This window comes from Fusarium solani (genome assembly GCF_023522795.1).
Source record: "Fusarium solani strain SB1 chromosome Unknown bctg00000011, whole genome shotgun sequence".
Taxonomy (NCBI): domain Eukaryota; kingdom Fungi; phylum Ascomycota; class Sordariomycetes; order Hypocreales; family Nectriaceae; genus Fusarium; species Fusarium solani.
In genome coordinates, this window is record NW_027072149.1 from 188,559 (window position 1) to 215,213 (window position 26,655).

Below are 26,655 nucleotides of genomic sequence, written 5' to 3' on the forward strand. Positions count from 1 at the left end.
CTTAATTAATGCAATGGTGTCTGATGCATTTTCGTCTTTGACCCTTAACATGTCGTTTACCCCGTCGGGCTGCTTTGTGCAATGCTCGGGCCTGGACTTGGAAGGGCTTGCTGAATGTGATTGACAAGCAGCGGCTCGTAGATGTTTGTACCACCTGGTAGTTGAGCCATGAGGCCTCGAATATATGCCAAGTCATCTTGCGGCGACGTACCCATTGCCAGACCCTGAGGACTTGATGGGTTGACAGGAACACGGGCCAGAACATCCACCACTGCTGAGACCACATCGTAAAGCTTTTCAGTCAGTCCGACCCCGTGTACTTTGATGCTCTCGAGTGGCAGATCCCGTGTCGACAGGGTTAGGTCCTTTGCTACCTCGAGGGGATATTGAAACGTGAGACTGTGCTGGGTTGCACTTTCGCTGAGATGCCCCAGGCGCAGACGTAACTTCCAGATAATAACGCGGAGCCAAAGCTGTGTTATCCGTAGATTGGCTTTTTGAGTGTCGTGTAGGTGTATATCAGCCTTCAGGGCCGTGTTGACCGATGTCTCGACATAGTCAAGTGACGCATGAAGCGGCGGCGTTGCGGCAATCTCTTGGTTGAGCAGCGCGACGAACGAAGTGTCTATAGGTCGAAAGAGAGCAGCCAGACTCCAGAAGCCGACCAGTGAAGGGTCACCCATCTCTAGCTCTGGTGTTTCGCTTGTGATTTGTAGCGTGATAGGGCGACGGTAGCGGATTGCGTGTGATCTTTCTGATACAAGGAGAACCCAGAAGAGGCGACCAGCCAGAGCTCTCGTGGAGACGTCCATGTCGTCGAGTCTCAGCAGACAAAACAGGGTTGTTGCCTCGCGGAGGAATAGGAATGCCTGGCTGTGATGTGACAGCCTCGCATGGCATGCATACAGGAAGAAGGCGAGGAGGCACTGATTGAGGCTGGGCTTGACATTACGGGAGATGGACTGATGCGTCGCCACAGCGCTCTCCAGGATCATGTTCCCATAAGTGGCATTACTCTCGCGGATAACGCCTTCGGAAAGGAGATTCTCTGGCTCTTCGGCCTGGAGAAGCACCTGCGCACACATGGCGGCCAGCACAGCGTGGGCCTCGACCAACGACGAGCCCTTGAGGCTGAGGACATGGTCGCGGGTGAGGATGGGGATGGTGGGATACAGCCTCGCAAAGAACCTTTCGACGCAGTGATCAATGATCTGGCCAGGTACAAGCTCTGCTAACCGCTGGGACGGATCTCGTCCTCCTCCTATTGGCGCTGAAGGACCGGATTGCGCGGCACACTGTTCCCCGAGGCCGGCGTCCACGCATCTCCTGCAGGGCCGATACTCGTTGCAGCCGCGCCGCAATGTCTTGCATCGCTGGCAGGCTCGGGGTACCTGAATCCGCTTTGCGGGCGGCGTTGATCGAGTATCGTCAGACATGTATGAGATAACGCAAGATTTTGGGTGCGATAGTGCGATAATTGCCTCAAGGTCGAAAGTGGGGATGCTTCAGAATTTGAGGAGTACCGCTTACCCTATAGTATGAGGAGAGAGAGTTTCGGGCTTGGCTTCCAGGTAGCGGTGAAGGATAGATGTATTACTACAACGCTGATCTGACTTTCAATCCATTTTTCATACTGGTAATAACACTGGAAGGCATGAAGAGTAATGCTGTTTAAGATCACAACGATGAGATTTGATGTATACACTATTGGGCAAAACACATGTACAAAAAGCAAAAACATGCCCCGAAAAAGACGTTGAATCTCGATACTTTTGCAGGATCCACACAACCTCTTTTCCTCATCGATGTCTCATTCGATATAGCGACGTTTGCTGGTCAAGCCATGCTTCAGTCAGATCGAGTCCTACAATATCGTGGTTCATTTCTGATGTAGAGTAGTCATCCCCATCGTCCATCCATCCCAGTGTGCCACGACTGGCTGTCAGCTTGTGTCCAATCTCGCGACAGGAGCCAAAGTCAGCCAGGATGGGAAGTCCTTGAGAGTTGACGAGGATGTTGGCCGGGTTGATATCGTTGTGCGCCATTCCGATCCTGTGAAGGTGGCGGACTGCCGACCGTAGAGCCGTCATGAAGGCTGTTTTATCCACCAGCCCTACTCTCTCTAGATGCCGATTTAGATCGTTGGGGTGCTTTTCGAGAACTAGGCCGGTAATGCGGCCCCGTTGAACGCGGCAGCCGTAAAAGTTTACGAGACCAGGATGGGGCTTTCTGGAGATGACCTGGAGCGCGTGGGCTTCTTCCAGAACCGCGGCAGGTAGAACTGGCAGAGTTCCCTCCCCTTTGCAAGTCTCGTACAGGTCTAGAGGCGGCCGTTTGATGAAGACGTCGCTCCTTTTGCTCACATCATTGGGTACGACAGTGAAGCATTCTCTTGAGCTTGATAGCCTTGGATACACATGGTCATCGGGCACCAGAGTAAGAGCTGCCGTTACTTGCTCCAAGGAGATGTCTTGTCTGGGTATATCCAGCCGTCCAGCATATACCACGTCATCGTCGTCAATGGTAGTGAATGTCGTGTAGATGTCCGAGTGATCCTTGCCGGAGGACTCGTAGACCGTGTGTAGGTCGCTCCAGCACTTGACGACTGGTGACATGGCTGGCGAAAAGTGAGATCGCTCGGACGGTGAAAGAAGGAATGACGAGTCAAAGGGAGTGAAAGGTTTGACGATTGATCTGATCTCACAGCTCGGGCGGAAAGTTTCTGATCTTGGACCCCTCTCACGCGACGCACCGGCCCGTGATTTGCCGCCAGCGTCGAGATTAACGCCTCAGCTGACCAACGAGGCTTGGCTTTTTGTGCTTTAATAAGCGGAATCTGCCCGAGGCTTATGCATGATATCCATTACATGATGCTAATTGGACCCACCTGGTCTCCAAGTCTTGCGTAACCAGGCTAATTACGCCAAGCGGTGTCGCGTGCTCAATATCAACACAAACACCGCCCATCTCCCCTCTATCCCTGAGCCCATATTTCGGCGCGAAAGATCAGAATTGTCTGCAAAGAGATGCACGATAAATACACGGTCATCATTCGGCCTTGTATGTCCTCCTGTATTGGTCAGTGTCCCCGACATCAGCCCATCTCAGGCATCTGCTGCAAGGATCGTCCCATCATCGCATTGAGCCAAGTCTTGTCAGCCCTGAGAGATGCCAGCGTTCCTAAAGGGATACTTAAGCTTAGCGTGCTTACATCTCAGGCGTATAATCTACTAGCCGCTACCATTTTAGTATATTTGAAACAAACAAAGTTCAGGGTTAAAGCCAGACAGGTCCAAGATTCTATTTTGCTCTGGATGGGATGGGTCCCTGTCGATGCCGAGATCTGGATCCAGGCACTCTATTGGGAACTGCCAGAAACCAAAAGCCAACTTTCCAAGGGAATTGTGACCAAGGTCCGAATTTACCCCTTTGCGCGACATCGCCTTGTTGTCCATTTCCCAAATCCAGCTCAAAGTCTTCAATGTAGTATCTCGATCCTTGGTGTTGGTTGACAAGTTACCATGCACCGGTAGTCAGCTTGATGGCCTTCGAGTGGGATTTGCAATCTCGAGAGCATGCTAAACCACCCCTGGACTTGCTTCCGAGGGTTCTCCAAACCCATGTGGACCGCCCTGAGGTCTATAGGCCTCGAGTCATGCGATAGCCGGTCAAAAGCACTCCTAAAAATCATGGCAGGGTGCACAAGTGGGTAGATGTTCTTTGCAGCAACAGGTTCGGGTACCAGGCGCCACCAAGTTGCCGTCAAAGGTGCGTAACAGATGAAATAGACACATCTGAGCCTTTGAACAGCCTCTCGAAGACGGAATACGTTGGCCTTTTGGGCAAGGCGTACCTCCCAGTCGATTTCGGCTGGCCATAGGTTCTCTAGAGCAAAGTTGGCGAGAGACCAATGCGCTGCGGATCTTTGAGCCAGAGTCGATGCGCGAAATCGGCGAAATAGTTTGGGGTGCTGGCCAGCGATCGGTTCCAGTCGTAACCATCGGAATCGGGGTCAAGCTTTATTATGTCAAGCTCAGGGTTCAACGATATCGACAAGGCAATTGGACTCGATAGAAGCGAAGCGCGACTTGTCGGGATTCTTGGCAGACACGGAAGAGCTTGCTTATAGAGAAGGGCACCAATAAGACAATGATATATTTTTTGCTCTTTGCTGTCATGTCAACGGTACGGTAAGGCTTGTACAGTTTGATGTGTAGAAGGCGCTCATGTCTAAGTGCATGCTCCCAGATGTCGCACTGAAGCTCAGTAGGGAGTTGAGAAAAGTTGGGGAAGTCTCTGTCAATGTTTCCAGGAAGAGGACTGTGAATTTGTCAGTCTGAGAGCATATGTTGATCACTTGAGGCTGGTGTCATGATGAAGAAAGCTTGCTCAGGTGATACTAGGGTTAGTCGAGACGAAAAGGTGGGTTGTCGACAGGTTATATAGAGAACAAAAGACCTTAGTGACTCATTTGATGAAAAGACCGGATGCGGTGCATCCTTCAGGCGGGGACGCCTCACGCATCCATGTTTGATTTTGTTGAGTGAATAAGCTCTGTACATCCCCTGTATGACGCGCCACGAGCTCAATCAACAACTCCGGCCCGACTAGTCTAGAGTTGCTCTGTTATCGATGGGGTACCGTAGTATTGGCAAGAGCATCATTATTCGTTCCATTCCTGGAACGTTTCCGAGACCAAGTTTCATCTCTCACCAGGAACACTCTTCATTTCCGGGCCGCATACGTTGAAATACTTTATGGGCTTTGCAAGCTCAAACAAGATCGAAGAACTGCAGACCATCGACCTGTTGAGTAGACCTGCCGCTTTGCCTACATCTGGGACGTTATTAGTCCCTTGCCGGTCGGCTCAGCGACGACTTGCAGACATAGCTTTAGATACCTTCTGATGGTCTCATTTATTACCTAAAGGGTATCCTGCTTGGTGAAATGTGGATACCATAGTTATCAAATGAAATCGTGCCATTCAAGCTTACCAGACTTGTTTTTCCAGCATAACATGACAGACAGTTCTATCTCAATCCTGGTCTTCTGGCTCAGTTATCCCGTCGAGGGCCGGGCTTCAACTATAAAAAAGAACACATTATCAACACAGCATAGCATCATATCCCAATGCCAATACAGTGGCCTGAAAAGCGGATCGCAAGATGAACAAGTACTGCCGTCTCGTGATCCATTTTCTGACCCTTCCCATTGAGGAATGTTGTATAGTAATTATTACCGAGGCTTTGTCACCGCTGGCCAAGAGAGAAGTTAGTCTGGAACGAGACAACTCACGGTAGGCATGAGGCTGATCCCAATAGATCCAGGTACCACCCATCCCATACAAATGTCCATCGACCGAGGCGGTGTAGGTTCATCCGCCGATTCTGTCGCGGCCTTCAAGAAGGACATTGAACCCTGTGTGGACGGCAGGGTTGTATCCTTGAATTACTGAATGTGCCAAGCTTGTGCGTAACATGATGCCTTTTGCGTTTGAGATATTAGTGATGTATTTCATTTAAAGATTATGTCCTTTGATCCCCTTCTTTATGACCTCTTTGTCCCTCCTAGTAGGGATGCGCTGGGTGGTCGTCTCCTAGACTATCCATAACTTAGTTGCTACTACGGTCTGGGTCGTCCCCTTGCGGCTCTTGGATCCAAGCTTCGTCGACTTGAGTGATAAAGCTGTACCACCAGTCTCCCATCAAGTCATAGGCGTCATCAGTTGGATGCACGCAATCTCGGAGGAGGTTATGTCCGGCCTCCTCCCAGCGAGAAAAGTCGACAGCCACGACATGCTTACCCTTCTGCCGCCGTTGTCGGACAATACCAGGAATGAGCTTCTGGTACTGCTTGGTGCGCTCTCGCTGGGCGTGCATTGTGTGGCTGTCGCATGTGTTGATGATGATTGACACCAGAACAACAGCGTCTGGGCACTCTTCCGTGATTTTATCGATGAGGGTTCCCAGTCGCCTAGCCGCCTCTCTTGGATCATTGCCATCTTTGGCAATGGCACTGGTATTGCTATTCATATCGTTGGTTCCTGCGGCCAGCAGAATGATATTGGGTTGCTGCTTCAGCGAAGGCCCGAGGTGGTTGGTGATGTACTTGATCGTCTTGCCTGGAAACCCTGCCTGTGAGTCTCCCATATTAGCATCATAGTTTCTGAGCATATCACAAGCGCCGGCTGCAACTCACATGGTAACCATCGGCCATGCCGCTGTTCTCATTGAGTTGTGTCCCAGCCCAGACCACCTTGTTCTCTAGGCAAAGGTCGTTAGCGACGTAAAGACCATAACACTTGGTGGCTTACTAGACAAATCCTTTCGCAGTTGTTGTCGATATCCATTTCCATCAGTATCGCCGTATCCAGCTGTGATGGAGTCGCCGACGCAGAGGATGCGGAGTTTGATGCCGTTCTTGATGGCTTTGCCCGGTTGTCTCTTTTGATACTGAAGAATTTCTTTTCCATGTCCTAGTCTACAACTGGGGTTTGGCTTTGGATTTGGCTGTTTGGTTGATACCGCAATAGACGTATATACCGTAAGTGTCGGGGGAGACCATGGAGTGGTAGTTTGACCCGAGTACAATGGTGTAGGCTTCGTAATAGTCTCAGTCGAGCGAAGCCTTTCTTCAACGGTCTCCCCACTCAACGAAGAAGGGGATTGAGCAACAGAAGGAGCACTTTCTGGGTCTTGGCCTCTAGCAACCACACGCAACGTGTCCGTCGGGTGTGAACCGGCGTGAGGAGGCGCGGCGACGCTGACCGTGGCTAGCGCAGATAACAGTAGAAGAATAACACTCTGAAGGTCTGGCATCGTAAATAAGAGGGCAGAAGAATGGATAGTGGGCTGGCAGAATCGACGAAGGCCGGTGGACGTTGGCTTTCCTATTAATATTCAACATGTAGACTATGTGGATAGGCGGTTCTGGCCTGTGGAATTAGGTCGAGAGTAACATTACGGTTTCCACAACCCTATAGTAAGCGCAGCAAACATCATGATGCTCGTTTCAGCGCAGCCTGATGCATCTACCAACAATGCACTTGGTGGACCGGGCACATTGGGCATGGTGATTCGGCCTATCAACTTTGATGGTGAATTTGTAGTCATCTAACAGTTTGGTCACCCATGATTCCAGACCGGGACATCGTGACTGTAAACGGCAATTTCTAACCGAGGCACAGACGAGCAGTGGATCAGTTATGTGGCCGTGCTTCCGTGATAATTCCGCCAGCCACTCTTGGCAGGACAGAATAGGGAATTACTTTGCGACACAATCTAATTCTGTGCACAAGGGATTCATGCCCCCAACAACAGATCCAGTGGCCCTTCCGTAACCTGCATGGAGCTGACTTCAGACTGGCTCCAAGAACGGGCGCCATCACTCACCGGAGCAAGCCGGTCCCCTGTAATTTCCGCCAACAGTCCAGCTGTTGGCTTCACTTCTGCGTTGTCCCCAACAGCTGACCACACCTCCTGCTGCCTGGCCCCACGGCGCCTAAACAAAATAAACGTCAGGGTACGGAGTAATCTCGCAAGTACCGGGTCTCAGCTGCCAACTGCTTAACTCACCACACTGGAAAACTTTCTGGTACCTGGTAGACGGATGGCTAGGGTATCTCAAGTCATCCGCCAGTGTGTTCATTACCATATTCTTTGTAACGAGACACCAAGTTCTCAATAACTTCAGTCTGCTTGGCAAACAGCAGCTTGTCGCAAGAATTAGTAGACACTTTATTCAGAGGGGCGCCCGAGAAGACCAAGGCAAGCTATCCTAGTAGGTATTTCATTCCATTGCGAGTGCAATTCGGTCGAATTCTAGATATGCCGGCACCGATGGCCGACCACGAATAAGATGCTTCAGTCTGTCTGTTGACTATAACAATTGTAACAGTCTATCCCATAACTAACCTGGCTGCACATAGCTCAATCGGATTTGAAGGTATTTCGGCCGAATCCTTCCCAACCACTTGCTTACCTCGATGAAATTGTTGACCCCAATGAACACATATTGGAGTGGGTGCACGGGCGAAGGGAGAAGCACAGGGTCGTCTCAGAAAATAATGTTTTTACCAGATGAATGCCAAAATACTCGAAGATAGGAAGGATAATGATGGAATACGTTATATGAATAGCTTTCCTTGACTTTTTGCCTTTATGAGAAAAGAATTACTGTATGCCTTCCGATGCGTCATGCCCTCTAGGCTTTCGAGTTGTTGTGGTGGGCGGCGGATAAGCGGGCAGCGGGTTGAAAGAAAACCCCGACGATCGGACGAAATACGGACGAATCCTACCCCAACTGTCTGTGCATTTATTAGTGAATCAACTGACGGGCTGAAGTATAAAAGGACCAGAGCAAGGCATTCAATATGATCATCTCAGGAGAGCGCTCATCCCAATCCAAGCAACATGAATGTCACCAATCCTCCCACGGGCCAAAGTCCCATCGAGCCTTTCAAGGTCGACTTGTCAAAGAATGTGCCGAGAATGCTCGAGTTGGTCAAGAACACCAAGTTGCCCGATAAATCTGCCTATTCTAGCCTTGGCTCCTCGGCCGGTATTGGCTTGGATATCCTGAAGGAGCTGCAGAGAGAATGGATTGCGGATTTTGACTGGAAAACAGAGGAAGAAGACATAAACAGGTAAGCCCTGGATGACACCACGATCCTACCACATGGTAGCTTCACTCACACCTAACCCACCATAGTTATAATCACTTCACTACGACCATCGAGGACTTGAAGATTCACTTCATCCATGAACGCTCCGGGGAACCTGATGCGATTCCGCTTGTCCTCTTACATGGCTGGCCTGGCTCTTTCCTTGAGGTTCTGCCTGTCATCAAACCTCTGACTCAAAAGGCGAAAACCTCGGCGGGCAGAGACGTCTCGTTTGATATCGTCGTCCCCTCACTTCCAGGTTTTGCTTTCTCCCAAGCCCCGCCAGCAAATTGGACTGTCGTCGACACGGCTCGCATTTTCCATTCCCTCATGACTGAAGTTTTGGGCTATCGAACCTTCGCTGTCAGTGGTACTGACTGGGGCTCCGGGATCGCTTATGCCTTGTATGAGCAATACCCTGCCGCCACTCGGGGTGTGCACTTTTCCATGATTCCTTTCATGCCCTTGCTGAAGGATCAGCTCACAGCTCACGATATTGCCCTCACTCCAGAAGAACAATTCCAGGAGCAGAGGTTCGCAGGTTGGAACATGACTGGTAATGCCTACTTCATGGTGCAGGCCACAAAGGTATTGGATCCAGCGCATAATGCTAGAGCTTCAATGGCTAATTTGACTTCAGCCAACTACAATCGGGCTTGCCTTACAGGATAACCCGGTCGGCCAGTTGGCATGGATTGCGCAGCAAATCATTGACTGTGAGTATAGAAGCAGCCCAGTGCCAGTGTAGCCAGTGTAGCCAGGGATGATTCTAATGCTCCCACAGGGTCGGATCCCCGGGCCGGAACTAGTCCGTCTGTTCTAACTCACCGAGAAATCCTTCGATTTACGTCACTATACTTCCTTACTGAAACATTTCTCTCGTCTGTCTTTATTTACTCATCAAACCCCAATGGGTTTAGACCAGAGTACACCAAGGCTCCCACCGACGCCCCGATGCTTTACAGCAATTTCAAGTACAACAACGCTTTCTTCCCCCGAGCCTTGGTCGAAAAGGTTGGAAACCTGGTATATTGGAAGGGTGAGTCACTGTGCCACATTCATGTTTGACACCCATACCACGGACTGACCATATTTGCCTTAGATCACGACTTCGGCGGCCATTTCCCAGGCGTTGACAACCCATCAGCCCTCGTTTCTGATCTTAGAGAGCTTGCAAGTTATTGGGTATGGTAATTGACAAGACAGTAGCCGAGAGGCTGGAAGGATCGGATGCAAGTGGCTTATTGATGAGCTGTACTGGTCCCCCTATCTTTGCTCTCAACACAAAACATACAGACTATCAGCCCTGAAACATACCCTATCACTGTATACCACATGCATACTTGAGCCACATTGACATTCTAGTCTTAAATATCCTTGCCAGTGTTCCCCTTCACCATCTCCTCACAGTTTATGACCTCCCATGAAATGACACCAAAAGGGAATGTGCCTGGCGCCGCATCACCAGGATTGTTCAGCTCCGTGGTTTCGGCGCTGTCAACTATCTTTCACATGTCGTTCCCATGTATCAGCAAGAAGTAAGGTGGTTTCGGTATCACAACATCTTTGATATTGCTCGACTGCTTGACAGTTAATCTGTCAGGGGTGCGTTGGGCGTCTTTGTGCTTCATGCCGGGAACCATTATAGGCACTTCTTTCCCAGCCTCCTTGCGGCGCACCAAGAGGCTTGGCCCCGGGTACGGCTTGATTTTGATGGGCGTCTTTCTCTTGCCACATCGAAACCCTCTTTCCCCTGTCGCCGCTTGTGGCGTTTTGGCAGTGCGACGTTGAAGCGTCGAGTCGCGCCTTCGAGGTTTGATGGCCGACTCTACCTCTTGTGTATCAGAAATCTCCATGTCATACTATTCCTTATCCGCAGGCTCTGGGATAAAACGGCAAATTGGCTCCCCAACTTTGCCGAACGATTTGCAAAAAGCGTGTAGCTTGAAGAGGTTGTCCACGCCGAGCACACGATTCTCAAAGATCACTAGGCCGCGTTTTGATGGAGTTTGGGGAATTAGGAGAGAGCGTGTAGCCACCTTCTTTGGCTTCAAATTGATCTTGCCCTTCAAATTAGGTTCAAAAAGTGAAATATGTCCTTTGCCCTTCTTGATTTCGATGATGTCAGGCAACTCTACTCCGGCCTTTCTCTCGATCACCTGTACTGATAGCTCGGTCCCCAACGATCCGCCAACAATGAGGCCATAGGACTTGTTGTCGTTACGACAAAACCCATTCAGGTCTATGATAAAATGTCATTATTTCATCATATTCTGCGTGCACGCAAGAGAACTTGCCATAGCGAGTCTTGACGTTCACATCCAAAGAGAGGTACTAGAATGGGGGGCCGGCAGCAACCAAACCCCGCTGGCCTTTACAGGGCCGGTTAGCAGATCACAAAAGTTATGTTAAGGGACGATGAACAGAGGTCAGACACGCCATCCGGCCTTATTTATCTCAATGACCAATGTTTATTTCTCTCGTAAGTTCCTTTGCGTTGACGAGGCGTAAATTTACCCTCGTTGGAGGTGAATTTCCACCTAACTGTAAGACAATCTACAACTCATATTGGGTGACCGATTCTTGCCGGTTAACTTATTGCAAGTTCTGTTGTTCTCTTATATTACGAGTAATTTGACCTTGAAGCTCTTTTCTTTGTTCTAGGCCGTCCTATTAGAGCAACAGAGGCCATCACCTTGTCACTTGTGTGAACCTTTTTGGCATGTTACATATTCAGAGTGACATCAATAAATTTTCAGGGTCCTGAAAATGAACCCAAGACGCAGTGAATGACTCATAGAACCCACTCAGGGGCAAGGCGTAGTTCCCAACATGATAACATAATGCCAGGTAGCGCCGTAACCCAGACCAAGTAAACCCGACGTTTCTAAAGAGGTTTGATGTGAGTCGTGACTAATGGCGATGTTGTATCTGTCTCGCAGTGGGAATAGGCCGCGCATGACCCGGTCCTGCATCTGAATCCTCCTTCACATTTTGCACACCAAAGCAAAGTTCAACTGTTGCTAAAGTGAGAACCACATCATCACATTGCCGTCGCGTCAACAAACGGTTGGAAGCCACGTCACCGCATATGCATGGGTAAGAAGGACCGAAGACTTTATGATATAGAGCGTCATCGACCCCAACGCACCCTCTCCGTTCCTCAGTGTGTGCCGTATAAAGAGTTGGAGAGGGTACCAAGCAGCCAACCTCTCTACTCTAAGCCCTTGCGACACACTCAAGTTGCTCGCAACGCCTGACCCTAATACTTGTATCATCTTGGAAACACATCCTTTACTCTGACTCCCCTTTCTATCAAATCAGCATTGGAGCACTGCACTGGGTCTAGCTCTCCTGAGCCTCATTCAAACTGCTTCCGAAAAGATGCAAGCACCATCTAGGTACGTTCAAGCAAATACTGAGCCTGTCTTATACTTCACTAGCCACTTGGAGAAAAGGAAACTGAAACGAATCATGTGCCTAGAAGTCCCGTTGATCCTGGAAACAACTTGTACATCGTTTGCCTGCAAGCAGATGCCGATGCCTCTACAGTCAAGGAGTTTATCAACTCGGCGATCAAGAAGAACAACGCCCACCTCTGGACAGACTTCAATGGACGCTTGATTTCTTGGAAGGTTGAAGCATCGCCGAGCGAAGTTGTCAAGTTGAAGGGCCATGTTGGCATTGCTACCGTCACCAAACTTGAGGTTCCCGTCCAGCAACGAGATGACTCACGAAAAGCGGCAGTTTCCAAGTCACACAAGCACTACATATGCCCCGTGGACGGCAAAAATCTAAACCAATGCAATGTAACGGGGGCCTCGCTCAAAGTCCTTCTCAACGACAACATCGGGCAACCGAGGATGTGGGATGGCGTTGTTCGAGATTGGGAGGCTACCCTGACCATCGACCAGGCAGAGCAAATCAGGGGGATGGATGGTATTGAAAAGGTAAAGCGAGTTCACAAGGGCAGGCGAGGTGTTTGCTCAAGACTACCGGATTCGGTAGATCTCTCTAAGTGATAAGTCACACTCCAAGAGTAACTGAGCTTTATTCTAGAGCGAATAGTTATCAAAATCTACCTCTATATTGATTAAGACGCACTAATACTGATGCCATGTTATGTTAAACACCGTTTATGCCTGACATGGCAGCCTGTGAAGCGCCCAGAGAACCCCATAATCTAAGAACAATGGCAAGGGGGTAAACGGATATCTACCGCAACAAGGTCCAGCTACCTCTTGTTATAGTCTCTATTTAGCAGACCGGCACATGGCTGTATAACCGTATTCTTTATTAGTACGGCCGAATATAACTTTCAAAGATTGCCATGGGAATGGCCAAAAGGGGCTTAACGGGCACTATTGGCCTGGCAATCAGACATGTTATCGAGTCATTGATGACGTCGGGAGATCACAAATACTATATCACAAGAGTTACTCAAGGAGGCGGGTAGTCACGCATGTGGGATTTATGAAGAAAATGATCGATTACAAAATAAATAAGACAGCCCTAAGAAATCATGGGTTGTGGTGGATGAGATCGTCGTCGGATGTGCGTATTCTGCCTAGGCATTCCATGAACGGAGCATCATGTAACTTAGACACCAGGAGTAGTGAAGCCAGGAAGGTTAGGCCAATCGCCCAGATGAGCTGGATCGCCACCAATTCTCACCCAGATGGCATGCGAGGGAGTTGGTCCGTCGAGGACGAACATCTGATACCAGGAGGGAGGACTGATGAAGGCGTTGGGCGGCGCCTCGACAGTGCATGTGGTTCCAGTGCAAGAAAAGGATGGGAACATGGTGCGCTGGCCCATTGTGATACCGTGGGTAGAGCCGATCGAAGCCAAGAGCGACACACGCATATTGGCAGCACCCTCAGTTAGTGGTGAGGTGAGAGTAAATGTGTAGCTCTGACCATAAGCCCAGTCGCGATCCTCGATAGTGAACTCAGGCTGGGTGGCGCCAGACAGAAGATAATCAGGCACGAAGTACTCAAGGCGATACTCCTGAGGATGCTTGCCCTGGTCCTGAGGATCGGAGCCCGAAATAAGCACCTTGCCATCACTGAGGAGAACTCCTTCAGAGTGGTACATGCGGGCAATGGTGGTGTTGGCCAAAACTGTCATGCGCTGACCAAGGGGCTGCTCGGGATCGTACATAACAGCGTTGAGGTTGGAGTCGTCGGCCAGTCCGAACCCACCGCGGCCTACCTTGGCTCCGTTGACAATGAGGTAACGACCGTCGGGGAGGGCGATCATAGTAGGCATGACACGCTTTGAGGGCTGTCGTCAGAGTTAGCATATGCATAACAGGGTGTGTGAGGCTCATCTTGTCTTACCATTCGCTCGATAGTCCACTCGGCACCAGGAGTATCTGGCTCGATGATGACACAGTTGTCAAGGGCCTCGTTTCCAGGTTCAGCAGTAGTGCCACCACAGACAAGAACCTCGAGAGGGTCAGTGTAGGGTGCCTTCTGGGGCATGAGCATCATGGTTCCCTGCAGGGGGTAGTTGCGACCAGTCAGAGGATTGTCGACAGCGCCGGGCATATCAGGCAGCTGGCGAATAGTTTGGAAGTCTGTCTGGGAGATGATGCGTGACTCATTAAACTGGGCAAAGAACATGTCCCCTGATGGCAGGATGGCCAAGTGCGGGTACGAGTTGGTACGTCCAATGTTCTCAGCGCGCTCGAGATAGTCGAGGTAGGTCGACTCAGTGACACCTTCAGGATGGGGCAGCACCTCACACGACGGTACAATTGGGGCATCAGAGCCAGACTCACCACCCATGGCGAGCAGAGAACCGTTGGAAAGAACAATAGCAGTGGGATACCAGCGGGGATCAAAGAGGCGCAACAGCGAGTAATCCTCCTCCCAGTCATTGGTGCCATTATCAACTCCTTGCGGCGAGTCGGGAGTGAAGAAGCGGATACCATAGACAGATTCGGCTGACCAACCACCAATGTTGATCATCCGACCGGCCTTGTCAGGCAAGGTAAAAGAGGCCGAGCAGAAGACATCAGTCTTGAGGGCAAGCTCACGGTAAGTGTTGGTCGTGTAGTCAAACTCGAAAGAGCCCTCAGTGTTGTCCCAGGAGGTGCCGTGCTTCTCAACAAAGACGACCTTGTCGTTGATGCCAACGGAGCTGATCAAAGGCACGATGGGTGCGGTCGAGAAGAAGTCGTACTCGCCCGCGGCAAACCCAGATGCATAATGGAACGTGTTGAGCGAGCTTCCAGTCCACTCATAGTAGCTGATGTGGTTGCCAGCACCGCACGTATAGTTGCGATCACCAGGGCAAGGCATGCTGCAGAAGCCGTCGTCCTTCCAGACATCGCCCCTGGCCTCGACGGCACCGAGATCACCACAGACGCACTGACGACCGTACTCGACACCAGCGGCCGAGTAGCCGAACCTCTGGCAACGCTCGAGGCAGAAGTCAATGGTCATTTCGCTGCTGTCATAGTTGGGCGCATCCTCCCAGAGCCACTCAAGGATGTAGGGGTTGGCATTGTCAAAGACGCAGCCCTTGTATTCCCAGTCACCAGGCAGATCCTCGTCCTTGGCCACAGGAATCGGCCAGATGGGAAAGTCACCATCTGAGTAGAGGGAGAGACGATTGCCAGCACCACATATCTGACTACTGTCACCAGCACAGGGCATGTTGCACTCTGACTCAGCTGTCTTGGAGGCGGCGTTGTTCAGCGCATTGCCACAGAAGCACTCCTCAGAGTACTCTAGGCCGGCAACATTGAAGCCGTTGGCGATGCACGTAGCAATGCACCTCTGGGGAGTCATGGAAGACGATGGGCTACCTGGAGCACCAGCCATGGCACGTCCAGGGGGGTCAATGTAGCAGCCCTGATAAGCCCAGCCGTCAGGCAGGCCGGTGGCACTGGGAAGAGGGGACTCCGTCTCGGACACGGTGACGCTGGTCTCGGTCCCAGTCTCGGTCTCGGTCTCGGTCTCAGACGCAGTGAGGCTGGACTCGGTCTGAGAGCTCGAGAGAGTAGCAGATGACGTCACAGTAGCGGAAGAGCTGGTAAAGACAGTCAACCTGTCGCCGGCACCACAGGGCTGACTGCTGTCGCCAGAGCATGGCATGCTACAGTCAGCCTCGGCAGCCTGGTTGGTGGGCCTAGTATTGCCACAGACTATAGAGCACCATGGTCAGTCATCAAGATCTCCTATATCTCGGTTGATGGTTCTCACTCACAGCATTCAGCCGTATACTCCATACCGGCGTAAGCGAAGCCGGCATCAGAGCAGAAGGCGACGCAGCTCTCAGCAGTGAGGCCGGTGGTGTCATAGTGGACAGCGCCATTGAGAACGCGCTGGGCAACGCTGTCAACGAAGCATCCGATATAGTTCCAACCTTCCTGGGGGTTTGTAGGGGGGGTCAGATCCCTACGAAGGATGACACTGGCCGAAGTCAAGTGAAGGAACGCTGCACCAAGTGCAACAAAACGAAACGCGGTCATAATGAGTGAAAGCCGCAGGGAATTATGAATGAATGTCAGAATTTAAATGAATGTGATGGGATAAAAAAAGGTGTTTGTGTTGTTCTCGTGAGTGAAAGAGCGATGTCTTAATCATATATCCATGGATTCGATGTGTCCAGCTGATGGTGGCTTTCTAGGCATCGTGCCATATAATTTCCCTAGGGTAGCTTTCTATCCATTTTGGTCCCTTCTTGCCGCCCGTTTTCCAATAATTAGTTCAAGTCGGTTCAGCTCGTAAAGCTCTTACACACTTCGGTTATCAAGGAGGGGATCAAAGTCCTGCCTCGGCTCCTATCATGCAGTTGTACGGGCGCCTCAACGCAGGAGAGTCGAGTCAGGCTGCGCAGCTGGCGTGTGACGGGGGTTACCATTCGTCGTCCTCTAAGCATGCCTTGTGATTGCCACGGCGCTGTCTTTGGATAACGCGCTGTGCACCCTGTTAGATGATGCGCTCAGATCTTGTTCACAGTCCCTCCCTGCTGGTGCATAACGGTCCCAATCTGGCAAAAGTGTGAGGATGAGGAAGAGTTCAGTCTGATAAGTGCATCAAGGGGCGTCAGCCACGGTTCTTGTGTTGACTATCGCGGCCGCAATCTGTACCGGTCAGGACAGGGATCTCAGGGGCTCACAGTAGGAGGCCATGTTTGTATCTAGATCCGGACGAAGATGCATGAATTGGCTGCAGCTTCACATGGGCGTATCAACCCAACATGAACCCCTGCTCGTTGTGTTTCAAGGCGTGTGCATAGCGAATGGGCACTTTCGGTTGGTGGGTCATTGCGAATGGCCAATGCAACATTGAAGAAAAGAGAAAAGAACCAACAAAAGTTCTGCTGCACAGGACTGAGGAGGGAGGAGTTGGCGCCCAGCTGCCCACCTCGCAAAAAGATTGTTTGTCAAGCCAATCTTGGCGCCTAGAGAGCGGCGGCGAATTACCCATCAGCTGTGCATGGTTGGCGGGGAACCAGTTGACGCAGCCTCGGTTATTAGATAAGAGAAAGGCAGCATTGAAGACAAGCTTGTGATGTGGCTAGAGATCTTTGATGAGCCAAGATCAGTTACTCTTCAGCTCTGATATGACTTGCCAGCGTAGGTAGAAAGAAGCAGAAAGGGGAGAGAAATATCTCATCTACCCTGACGAATGCGTTTGGCGCGAGATTTCAGATAAAGTGAAGTACCGAAGCTACCAAAAGACCTAAAGCCACAGACTGATTCCAATACAGGGATTAAAATCCCCTGGCTGCTCGCCAAGCGTAGCGCCACATGACGGCATCTGAGCCAAGAGCCCCAACCGTGATATCCCTACCGAGATTTGATCTCTCCTTCTTGGCATCTCCCCGGTGTGCCTGATAACGACGTTCTGCAGTTCCAAGACGGCCTGAGAACCTTGGCAGGCCATGCATGCCCGGCACAAACAGCGGGACTAGCATTGGCCTTGCTGCCACATTTTGACCGATTTTACAACCATGCCGCGCTCCTCCTTGGGACCCCAACTTGGAAGCCATGTCTCGTTGGCCTTCCAAAAGTCCCGCATGGGGGTCTCACTGCGGTCGGCCCACGGCTTTCCGCCAACAGCGTCGCTAAAATAAACATTAGAGTTAGCCAAGGCGCTGTGCAGATCGAGGCTAGGAGATAACGGCTCGTATTGCAGGGATCGAGAGTGGCTGGAGACAAGGAGGGTGTGCCAGAGGGTGCCCAGGATTTCGGGAGGGGCTTGGCAGTAGGTGTGGTGGCCACTGAAAAGGGGGAGTTTGACTCACGGAAACCAGCCATTGGTGCCACCGACCGCCACGTTCAGGATGAGAAAGAAAGACTGGTCAAAGGGCGTATTAGGACGGCCCGTGCTGCCCCAGGGATCTACAGGGACCGAGCCGTTGACGGATTCTCCGGCAAATTCGCCGTAGGTCCACAGGTTCTTGTTCTTGGTGAAGTCGAAGAAGATGACTTGCTGCAGATGGGGTTAGCGGGCCGTCTGGACACTGAGCGTAGCTGCTAGGGCTGGGTGGAATGGATCCAATGCAACGACTTACCCGAAGACGACCGTCGAGCCAGGTGAAGAGGTACTTCTCACTCCACTCGAGTCCATAGGTGTGGAAGTCGTCAGTGTAGCGGACTCGTTTGCCTCCCCACTCACCGTAGCTCCTCCGCCAGCGATCATTCTCAGTGGCAGTGCCCCAGTGAAGTGCCGACGACACGAGGTTATCACCCATGGAATATTTGCGAGCGTCATTGCCGCGGCTCTCGGCGATATCAATCTCACCAGACTTTGGCCACTCACCGTAGACGCTGTCCTGGGGCATCATCCAGATTGCCGGCCACAACCAGTCTCCACGAGGCATACGTGCCGTCACCTCGACACGACCATAGCGGATCGTCTTCTTGCCCTTGGTGTTGAGTCGTGCTGACCGCACTGGGTTGATGATCTGGCCCTTGGTGCTGTTGCTGACGGCGGCGCATGGCCAACGGGTCTCCCATTTATCGTCGGTGGCTTTTTCATCAGATGTGCACTTGCCGTCGGAGCGTCCATCGGTCGTCAGGTTAACAGTGTGGCCATGGACCAGCTGATCATAGGTAATTTCGGTGCTCTCCACGTCAAGGTGGGTACGATGTGTGCAGGCCCTCGGCGTCGACATACGAATTGGCCTTGTCGGTGGTGGTCCAGTCAAAGGTTCCAGTACTGCGCCATTGTTAGTGATACGTACGAGGGATAAGTTCGAGCACACACCCAAATCCGCCCATCTGGACCTCATAATTCCAGTTGTCGAGGTTCTCAAAGTGATCATCCATGATCAAGCAATACTACCCTCAGTCAGACCTGGAATACCTCGAGGATTTGGGTGGCACTTACTTCATAATTGGGGACGCCCCGAGTTTCCTTCCAGCAAAGAAATCCTCCAATGCCTAAGAGGGATATTGTCAATGGTCTGGCCGAGCTGATACTGCCGATCGTGCCAACTTACCAAGTCCGATAAAGATACATGTATAAAAGATGATGCTGTCCCAGTTGACTTCCTTCTTGGACTTTTCGAGCCATGGCTTCTCGAATTCGCCCTTGAGCCGACTGCTCTTGAAGCGTCTGCGAGGGCCAGCGACTGGACGACATTAGCTACAAGCTAGTGCTTGACAACGCGGGCTCGCCTACCTTCATATGTAGAAGCATTCCGAGTGTGTGGTGACCGTCGGGACGTTAAGGACTCTGCAATAGGTGTTGCGGCAACAGGAGTTGAGAATGGGTTCTCGGGCGGCTCATCACCCGGGGTTCCGAAGGGGTTAACCCGCCGGGAGGACGATCCCTCGGCAGGAGAAGTGACAGTCGTTGAGCCTTCCATAGCTTGAGTGGAGCTTCCAGTGTACGTAGGCTCGGCTTGTCCAACACCAAGGAGCAAAGAGTGAAGACGTTCGACTTTGTCCAAGGGAGTTCTAATGATATGAAGCAGGACGAAGTGACCTCTGAGAGGGCTTCTCTTCTTGTTGACTCTTCCTCACGCACATGCTTCGAGGCGAGCTCGAGCTCCCCAACGCTCAATCACAACAAACAATCCAAGGGACATCTCGATGGCGTAAGCCCCTCCAGCCAACCTCCTGATATGCGGCTCCAAAAGCGGCTGAAATGCAGACAGGCATGGAGGTCGATTAGACCATTGGATCCTATCGTATCGTCTTGTTCTCACAATTGCAATATGACCTGTAAGCTCAACCAGAGATACGGTCGTGATGAGACGGGGACGCGGCCCGTGTGCCAAGATTCGGGCCTTCGGTACCAAGGGCATCCCGAGCGGCTATCATGCATGTCGGGTAGGCATTCCTGCAATGAAACTGCAACCCTGATAGTTCTGCCTCCGGAAGCTGAAAAGGAAGCTGGAGAAAAATCAAGCCCAAGACGGAACAAACCCCCGCTGTGCCAAGAGGTCGCTTCAGGGCCTGAGTGGATGCAGCCAAGGCGGTTTGTCACGGTTCAGCTGTGGTGGCTGACTCCTCGTTCTCCTCATGAAATTACGGCGAGTTGTTGATATCTAAGGCCATGAGCGCGTGGAGTGGGAATGCAAGAATCTTCCATGCGTATGCTGTCGTCATCATCACCTATATGATAGGCAGTGGGCAATATTTGAAGCACGAGGTCTCGGTAGCACCCGAGGTACCTACTTACTGGTCGGTAGGGTTGCACCCCGGAAGTGTCATCTTTCCCCCTAGCGCCTTGTCAACCTCGCCAACGGGAATCACGCTAAGCGATAGACACGTTGCGTTGGGTATGGGGCCTCGGCGGCGGATCGATGAGTGGGTGTGGGCAGGGCAGCTGAGAGGGCTGCGGCCCCTGGACAAACAGTGGGTGGATCAGACCAGGGGTCACTTCAACGAGTTGGATAGAGATTAGCTGCGACAAGGCGAAACCCATGGTCGGCAGGTGTTTACGATCTGGGTGAACATCTTCTGCAGACTGCCGAACGAGTTGTTACAGGATGAAGGCCACGCATGTTGTGCAACCCTATACAGCCCCTCGTTGGTCAAGAGTCTAGACTCTACCCTCTCGGGCCTCGCTTTTCTAATATTAACCGAGGACGGATTAATCATACGCCGCATTAGTACATCGCATCGCTGCAAGAATCAAGCAAACATTGGTAACAACCATGCTGCCTTCTCAAGGCCTGGTCCTGTTCATTTGCAAACTCTGCTTATCTGGTGGCGGCTTGCTCTTCTTCACCGTAAGCTGGGATCGGGTCGCTGAGCTGGCAATCAGCCAGCCTCTGTATCTGGTGGCGGACGGTTGGTCTGCAGTCGGGTCAGGGTTGAGGTTACGTGCTCGTCTGGAAGTGCTCGCCCGCCTCGATACGAGGGCCTCTGCACAAATTTCCACATCCGCGGCTGCCGTTTGGCGTAATCTAGAGGCTTACATGTTGACCGAGAACAGACCAGCCTCCAGTCCAGCTCGATGCTGGCCCCGCGTGCGCGGCCAGGCTGCTCTCTGGCGTTTTCATGGTAAACAAGCCTCGATACGTCTACTGCCCAAGATTTTGGAATGAGGCCCGTGAAAAGTTTTCATAACTTGACCCATGCCGTTCAACGTTGGCTCTTCTCTTGGCCTGACCAACTCGTCCCCTTTTCTGCCTTCCCCCGAGTTCACCACTCCCCTCCCCCAAAGGCAGATCTTCAAGTCCGCTTGAAAAAGGTTTCCTTTGCTCAAGATTCCTCAAGAGACAGAAGTTCCCTCTCGAATCTTGGCGATGGCTGCTGAAAAGTCACGCTCTCGCTTTGTCGAGTCGGGAGTGCTTCAGCCGCCTAGTCCCACGGCCGACACGCAGACTTTGAAGAAGCTCGAGGGAGGGGATTACCCATTTCCCACCACCCAGAAGTCTCCAGAATGGCTCTTCAAAGGATACCCTCCTCCTTCTAGGTCCCCACACAGCTCCTATTCGGGGACGCCTGCCATGCAGCTCCCCGAGGCCAAGGAGCCAGCCATGGTGAGTGCTACCAGCCCGTGCCCATGCCTTGTTCTCTACCATCTACGCCTACGTACAGTGGTCTAATGCAGCTTCTGCTGGCCAACAAGTCTATGATTGTCTTGGAACACCCACATCTCTCCCCTCACACGATGTGTTATCAAAGTTCTCTTTCCCTTGAGTCAAATTTCATGCTTTCAATGTCGATCACACCTCTTACTCGCCTTACACACACAAACAACAACTGCTCTCTCTTCTCACACAGAAATCTAACACGGCGTAGGTTGCAAAATACATCGCTCGCCGCGCAACTCTGCTTGGCTGGTTCGATGAGCCGGCTGCCGCTGCCATCACCAGTGGCTGGTCGTCGACATGCATCGCGCTCAAGAACCCCGACGGCTCCTATACCTATGCTCCAGACGATCCAAGTCCGGACCTGGTGGCAGCCGTTGCTCGCTTGGATGAGAGTGCCGTCGTTTCCATGGTGTCTGAAGTGACCAACCAAGTTCTTGATAGCATCAAACCAGAGCAGGCCAGTCTGGTCATTGAGAGTACCGGTGCCCGTATCCCGATCATCGCCAGGCTGGCCGATGTGCAGTCTTCGCTTGTGCACTCGGCCAGCTCATGCATCATCGCTGAGGAGCGGTGTGTTCTTATCTGGTCCAATGAGCCAAGAACTATCATCAATGTGGCTCACAATGTCGAGAAGCAAATGCTGGGCTTTGTAAGTATCCATGCGTCTGTCGATAATACCCATGACAAGCCAGTAGCTGACCCTGGTATCATTCTTCAGATTGTCGGCCCAAACATGCCGACCAACATGCTTGCTCAGACCGAAGAGCAATCAGTTGAAGGCCTCGTCACACCTGTCCGCGGTGCCATCGACGAGAAGGATGAAGTCTATCAGCGCGCGATCAAGGTCGAGGAGGGTGAGGGCGAAGGGGAGGAGGACATTGAGGGCAAACAGCCTGTACGACCTGTTCTGAGGGTGCACTCATTCCGAATCGGCGTTGTCATGATCTTGGTGATCCTAACGCAGAGCGTGGGTGTGTCAAAGGTGAGCTGTCCGGTTCGTTGCTTGATCTATCTGTATACTGACCTTATGTACTTCAGCTCCTCCGGCAGTGGACTTGGGACGGTGACTGGATGCGCTTCATCCTGGTAGCTGTTATTCCGCCTCTTTGCCTCCTGTCACTGGTACGCGTTTTACTTTGAAGTCGACAGCTTATACAGGCTAACAAATGTCCAGTTCTTCTTCATTGTTGTCGTGAGCAGCGTTTTCCAGCTCCTTCTCCCAGCTGGCATGTGTCTGAGAAACTCGAAATATCACTCCGGTAAGCCAATCCTCCAATAAGGCACATTTGGATAGGACTGAAAGTAGGTCACAGCTGTCAAGCCCAACCCCAAGCGCTATCGAGACTATGAGCTGCCACACATCACGGTGCAGATGCCTGTATATAAGGAGGGTCTCCGAGGGCAAGTTCATTACTCATATCATAACCCTAGTCCAATTTCTGACTCTCATCAAACAGTGTCATCGTTCCGACCATGGTCTCTGTCATGGCCGCCATCCAGCACTACGAGAATCAAGGCGGCACAGCTTCTGTCTTCATCAACGACGACGGTATGCAGTGTATCCAGCCTGAGTTGGCTGCGGCCCGTAAGCAGTACTATCGCGAAAACGGTATTGGATATTGTGCACGGCTGCCAACCATGAGAAGCCACAAGAGCGGGGGCTTCTTGTCGTGGTTCAAGCGATCGCCACCTATTGACCCGGCAGTGGACAACCAGGACGAGAGCGAGCTCAGTCCACAAGGTCGAGCCAACAAGCTCGGCTTTGTGCGCAAGGGAAAGTTCAAGAAGGCCAGTAACATGAACTACTGCTTGGCCTTCTCTAACCGCGTCGAGGATGAACTGCATCGGCTGACAGAGCTGGAATGTCAGACTCGCGACTGCACTTACGAGAACTTGACAGCAGAAGATGATGACAGGCTCTATGAAGTTGCGCTTCAGAACATGCTTGAGGCTGACGAAGGCAAGACTTGGGCTGAGGGTAATATCCGTATGGGTGAGATCATCTTGATCATTGACTGCGATACCCGCGTCCCTGTCGATTGCCTACTATACGGGGCTCTCGAAATGCACGAGAGTCCTGACGTGGCCATTCTCCAGCATGGCTCTGGTGTCATGCAGGTTGCTCACAACATCTTTGAGAACGGTATCACCTACTTCACCAACATTGTCTACACAGCCATCAAATATGGCGTTGGTACCGGTGATGTCGCCCCTTTTGTCGGTCACAACGCCTTTCTTCGTTGGAAAGCCATCCAGAGCGTTGAATTTGTTGATCAATCCGACGGCATCACGAAATGGTGGTCTGACACGCATGTCTCTGAAGATTTCGACATTAGTCTGCGAATTCAGATGGCCGGCATGGTCTGTCGTCTAGCCACCTATCACAATGGGGGCTTCCAAGAGGGTGTCTCTTTGACCGTCTATGATGAGCTGAACCGTTGGGAAAAGTACGCTTATGGTTGTAACGAGCTCGTGTTTCATCCGTTGTGAGTCAACTAGTCTTTTAGTCCCCTCTCTCGTTGGCATCATACTCATCGCGTTATCACAGCTACCAGTGGATTTACAAAGGGCCAGTAACCAGGCTGTTCTTCCGATTCCTCTGGAGTAACATGCCAGTCTCCAGTAAGGTCTCTATCATTGCGTACATTTTTACCTGTGAGTACACCACACTTTGGCTTTTGACCGGTTGGAGCTAACAGTGTTAACTAGATTATGCCATTGCTGCTGGCATGCTTCTTACACTCGTCAACTATGTCATCGTCGGCCTGTTCTTTTATGACCTCGACCATTTTTATACTCCATCGTGGGGTATCTGGGTGTCTCTGCTGGTTGTCTTTAACGGTGTCGCCTCCGTCTCAACCAGCATGACCCGTCACCGTCTCAAAGAAAAGTCATTCTGGGTCGCCATTCTTGAGACGGCCAAATGGCTGCCATTTCTGCTTCTATTCTTTGGTGGCATCAGCATCAACTGTGCCAAGGCCTTGCTGTGTCACGCCTTTTCCATCAACATCGAATGGGCGTCAACATCAAAGGAGTTGGGTCCTACGGGCATTTACATCGGCCTCAACAAGATGATGCATCGGTTCAAGTACACCTTCCTCATCTGCATCGTCATCGCTGCTGGCATGATTTACATGGCTGTTGGTGCACCCTGGGGCTGGACCATCGCCCCTGGCCAGTTCTCAGCAGGCACGTACGCCATCGTCCCTCTAGCTGTGCAAGTGTCCTGTGCATTCACTCTTCCCTTGTTCCTTGGCTTGACTTGATTTGGTGTCTTAGTTTGAAGAGTGAGGTTGTCACATTACCATTGAACTCTATATATGGTGAGGAGGGAACGATGGTTATATATCAGTGGCCTCGCTACTTGGGCGAACTTACATACCTAGTCATAAGAAAAGAGAATGGTCTGCCTCAGTCTTGCAAAAATTCGCATCTTGCTACGCCGGCTTTTTTACCAATCTGCCGATGAGGCACTTGTTTTCTCAGCCAATGCACATTCGGATCTCGGATAGTTTTGAACCTCTAGACAGACACTGCTGCGACGTTGGAATAGTAATGTGGCCAGCTTGGAAAATGGGCTATAAGCGAGATACTTTCTTTAATAGCAGAATCTCTAGCAATAATAGACTCTTAGGTACTATAGTATGCTCTTAACCACTGTCTCAATATCCTCCTCCTTTAGTCCAACTTGTTCCAATTTCTGAAGTAACTTCGTGTCAACCTTGTGCTCGATATCGCCCCCGTAGCCATCCAGCAAATGCGTGAGGATAAACTTCTGATACGAAGCCATAATATCCCCTTGGCCAATTCTTTCGTTAAACTCTTTCAGGGAATCACCAACATCCCGTGATGTGATTTCCCAGTCCGCATCCGTTGTTTTGGAGACGCGCTGCACAGCATCCAACATCTCCCGGTGTGTGGTATGGAATGAGGGAGCGTAGACAGCCCGCTTTTTATAGCTCGCCAGATCAGTCTCTGGTAAACTCAGCACCGCCGCAATAGCCTCGCCAGTGTGCGTGATGCTGGATGTCGTGACTCTACCGCCAGCCCCAGGGTAGAGAGTTGCCTTGCGGCCCTTGGCATCAATGCCCCATAGGCCATTGCTAAGGTTAACATCCAGCCATACGCCAACCGTGACCGATATCCAGCTACTGACGCCGAGTTCGTCAATCAGATCACGGATCTTCTTTTTCGCCTGCAGTAGTCCATTCTCTTCGATAAGCTTTGTGGCGAAAGGATCCGGGCCGTACTCTGCAGGCAAAAGGTAGGGAACACCCGCCTTCGCAGCGGCACGAACAGCAGGCTCCTGCAAGGTAACGATATGCGAGAGAGGAGGCATCAAGACGACGACATCTTGACCTTTGAAGATATCCCCCAGGAAGGTTTCGTCTTCAAGGTTTCCAGTCTTAACAGTGACGCCAGAGGGAAATTCGCTGGACGACTCAGGCCGCTGGACCACTGTGATGGTGTGCGCGTCCTTGGTGAGCAGGGCTCTGAGCGTTGGGGACCCAAGGCTGCCGCCTGCGCCTAGGATAGTGATTTTTCGTCCTTGAACTTGGGCCATGGTTGGTTTCGGAGGTAAGGGGATGAGTAGATAGTGGTTGTATATAGAGGACTAGGAATTATTCTTCATGCTTCTCAGTTCAAGCCTTAAGTATTCGAGCGTCGTCACTGTTTTGTAATTAGGCTGAATAATCAACTCGCACGGAGGTAGGTAAGCTGACATCAGCTTACCACCCAGACTCGGTAACCGTCATTAGCCGCTTGCTATAGAGTTCATGGTGTAATAACTGTGTTATGAATGAAACTGACTTGGTGAAGTCTATTGGCTGACCAAGGGCCATTAGCCGCGGGTCTGTCCGTGACCAGTGATCTGTAAAGAAGACAAGCAAGCTCAGCCAAAAGTGAGCCCTTGTTTTTGGTAGAGATATTCTCTAGAAACAGTTCTTGAATCATGTATTTAAGCAGCATAACTCAGG

The 26,655-nt window shown here is 51.4% G+C and overlaps 9 protein-coding genes across 9 annotated transcripts; 3 read left to right on the forward strand and 6 right to left on the reverse strand.

The window, feature by feature from the left end:
• Window positions 1-56: 56 nt before the first annotated feature.
• On the reverse strand, window positions 57-1,436 carry MRS44_015078 (uncharacterized protein; the record flags this gene model as incomplete). The annotated part of the gene is made up of 1 exon (XM_046267792.2): window positions 57-1,436. The coding sequence occupies one exon, from the start codon at window positions 1,434-1,436 to the stop codon at window positions 57-59; it is 1,380 nt and encodes a 459-aa protein (XP_046126018.1).
• Window positions 1,437-1,799: 363 nt separating this feature from the next.
• Window positions 1,800-2,615, reverse strand: MRS44_015079 (uncharacterized protein; the record flags this gene model as incomplete). Its single annotated transcript, XM_046277552.2, has 1 exon — window positions 1,800-2,615. One exon carries the CDS (start codon window positions 2,613-2,615, stop codon window positions 1,800-1,802), a length of 816 nt encoding a protein of 271 aa, XP_046126019.1.
• Window positions 2,616-5,612: 2,997 nt separating this feature from the next.
• On the reverse strand, window positions 5,613-6,818 carry MRS44_015080 (uncharacterized protein; the record flags this gene model as incomplete). The annotated part of the gene is made up of 3 exons (XM_046272330.2): window positions 5,613-6,134; window positions 6,199-6,263; window positions 6,314-6,818. 3 exons carry the CDS (start codon window positions 6,816-6,818, stop codon window positions 5,613-5,615), a joined length of 1,092 nt encoding a protein of 363 aa, XP_046126020.1.
• Window positions 6,819-8,411: 1,593 nt separating this feature from the next.
• Window positions 8,412-10,653, forward strand: MRS44_015081 (uncharacterized protein; the record flags this gene model as incomplete). Its single annotated transcript, XM_046282639.2, has 9 exons — window positions 8,412-8,644; window positions 8,710-9,250; window positions 9,303-9,378; window positions 9,447-9,701; window positions 9,765-9,852; window positions 10,104-10,200; window positions 10,254-10,267; window positions 10,326-10,359; window positions 10,606-10,653. The coding sequence occupies 9 exons, from the start codon at window positions 8,412-8,414 to the stop codon at window positions 10,651-10,653; spliced, it is 1,386 nt and encodes a 461-aa protein (XP_046126021.2).
• A 1,393-nt stretch (window positions 10,654-12,046) lies between these two features.
• On the forward strand, window positions 12,047-12,684 carry MRS44_015082 (uncharacterized protein; the record flags this gene model as incomplete). The annotated part of the gene is made up of 2 exons (XM_046274225.1): window positions 12,047-12,063; window positions 12,147-12,684. 2 exons carry the CDS (start codon window positions 12,047-12,049, stop codon window positions 12,682-12,684), a joined length of 555 nt encoding a protein of 184 aa, XP_046126022.1.
• A 577-nt stretch (window positions 12,685-13,261) lies between these two features.
• On the reverse strand, window positions 13,262-16,145 carry MRS44_015083 (uncharacterized protein; the record flags this gene model as incomplete). Its single annotated transcript, XM_046267794.2, has 3 exons — window positions 13,262-13,948; window positions 14,005-15,818; window positions 15,881-16,145. 3 exons carry the CDS (start codon window positions 16,143-16,145, stop codon window positions 13,262-13,264), a joined length of 2,766 nt encoding a protein of 921 aa, XP_046126023.1.
• A 1,444-nt stretch (window positions 16,146-17,589) lies between these two features.
• Window positions 17,590-19,717, reverse strand: MRS44_015084 (uncharacterized protein; the record flags this gene model as incomplete). The annotated part of the gene is made up of 9 exons (XM_065619063.1): window positions 17,590-17,746; window positions 17,927-18,114; window positions 18,197-18,749; window positions 18,802-18,843; window positions 18,892-18,965; window positions 19,015-19,067; window positions 19,127-19,258; window positions 19,309-19,586; window positions 19,653-19,717. 9 exons carry the CDS (start codon window positions 19,715-19,717, stop codon window positions 17,590-17,592), a joined length of 1,542 nt encoding a protein of 513 aa, XP_065475135.1.
• A 1,668-nt stretch (window positions 19,718-21,385) lies between these two features.
• On the forward strand, window positions 21,386-24,942 carry MRS44_015085 (uncharacterized protein; the record flags this gene model as incomplete). Its single annotated transcript, XM_065619064.1, has 7 exons — window positions 21,386-21,622; window positions 21,885-22,658; window positions 22,715-22,798; window positions 22,851-22,906; window positions 23,134-24,162; window positions 24,225-24,331; window positions 24,386-24,942. The coding sequence occupies 7 exons, from the start codon at window positions 21,386-21,388 to the stop codon at window positions 24,940-24,942; spliced, it is 2,844 nt and encodes a 947-aa protein (XP_065475136.1).
• Window positions 24,943-25,313: 371 nt separating this feature from the next.
• On the reverse strand, window positions 25,314-26,240 carry MRS44_015086 (uncharacterized protein; the record flags this gene model as incomplete). Its single annotated transcript, XM_046280297.2, has 1 exon — window positions 25,314-26,240. The coding sequence occupies one exon, from the start codon at window positions 26,238-26,240 to the stop codon at window positions 25,314-25,316; it is 927 nt and encodes a 308-aa protein (XP_046126026.2).
• Window positions 26,241-26,655: the final 415 nt, after the last annotated feature.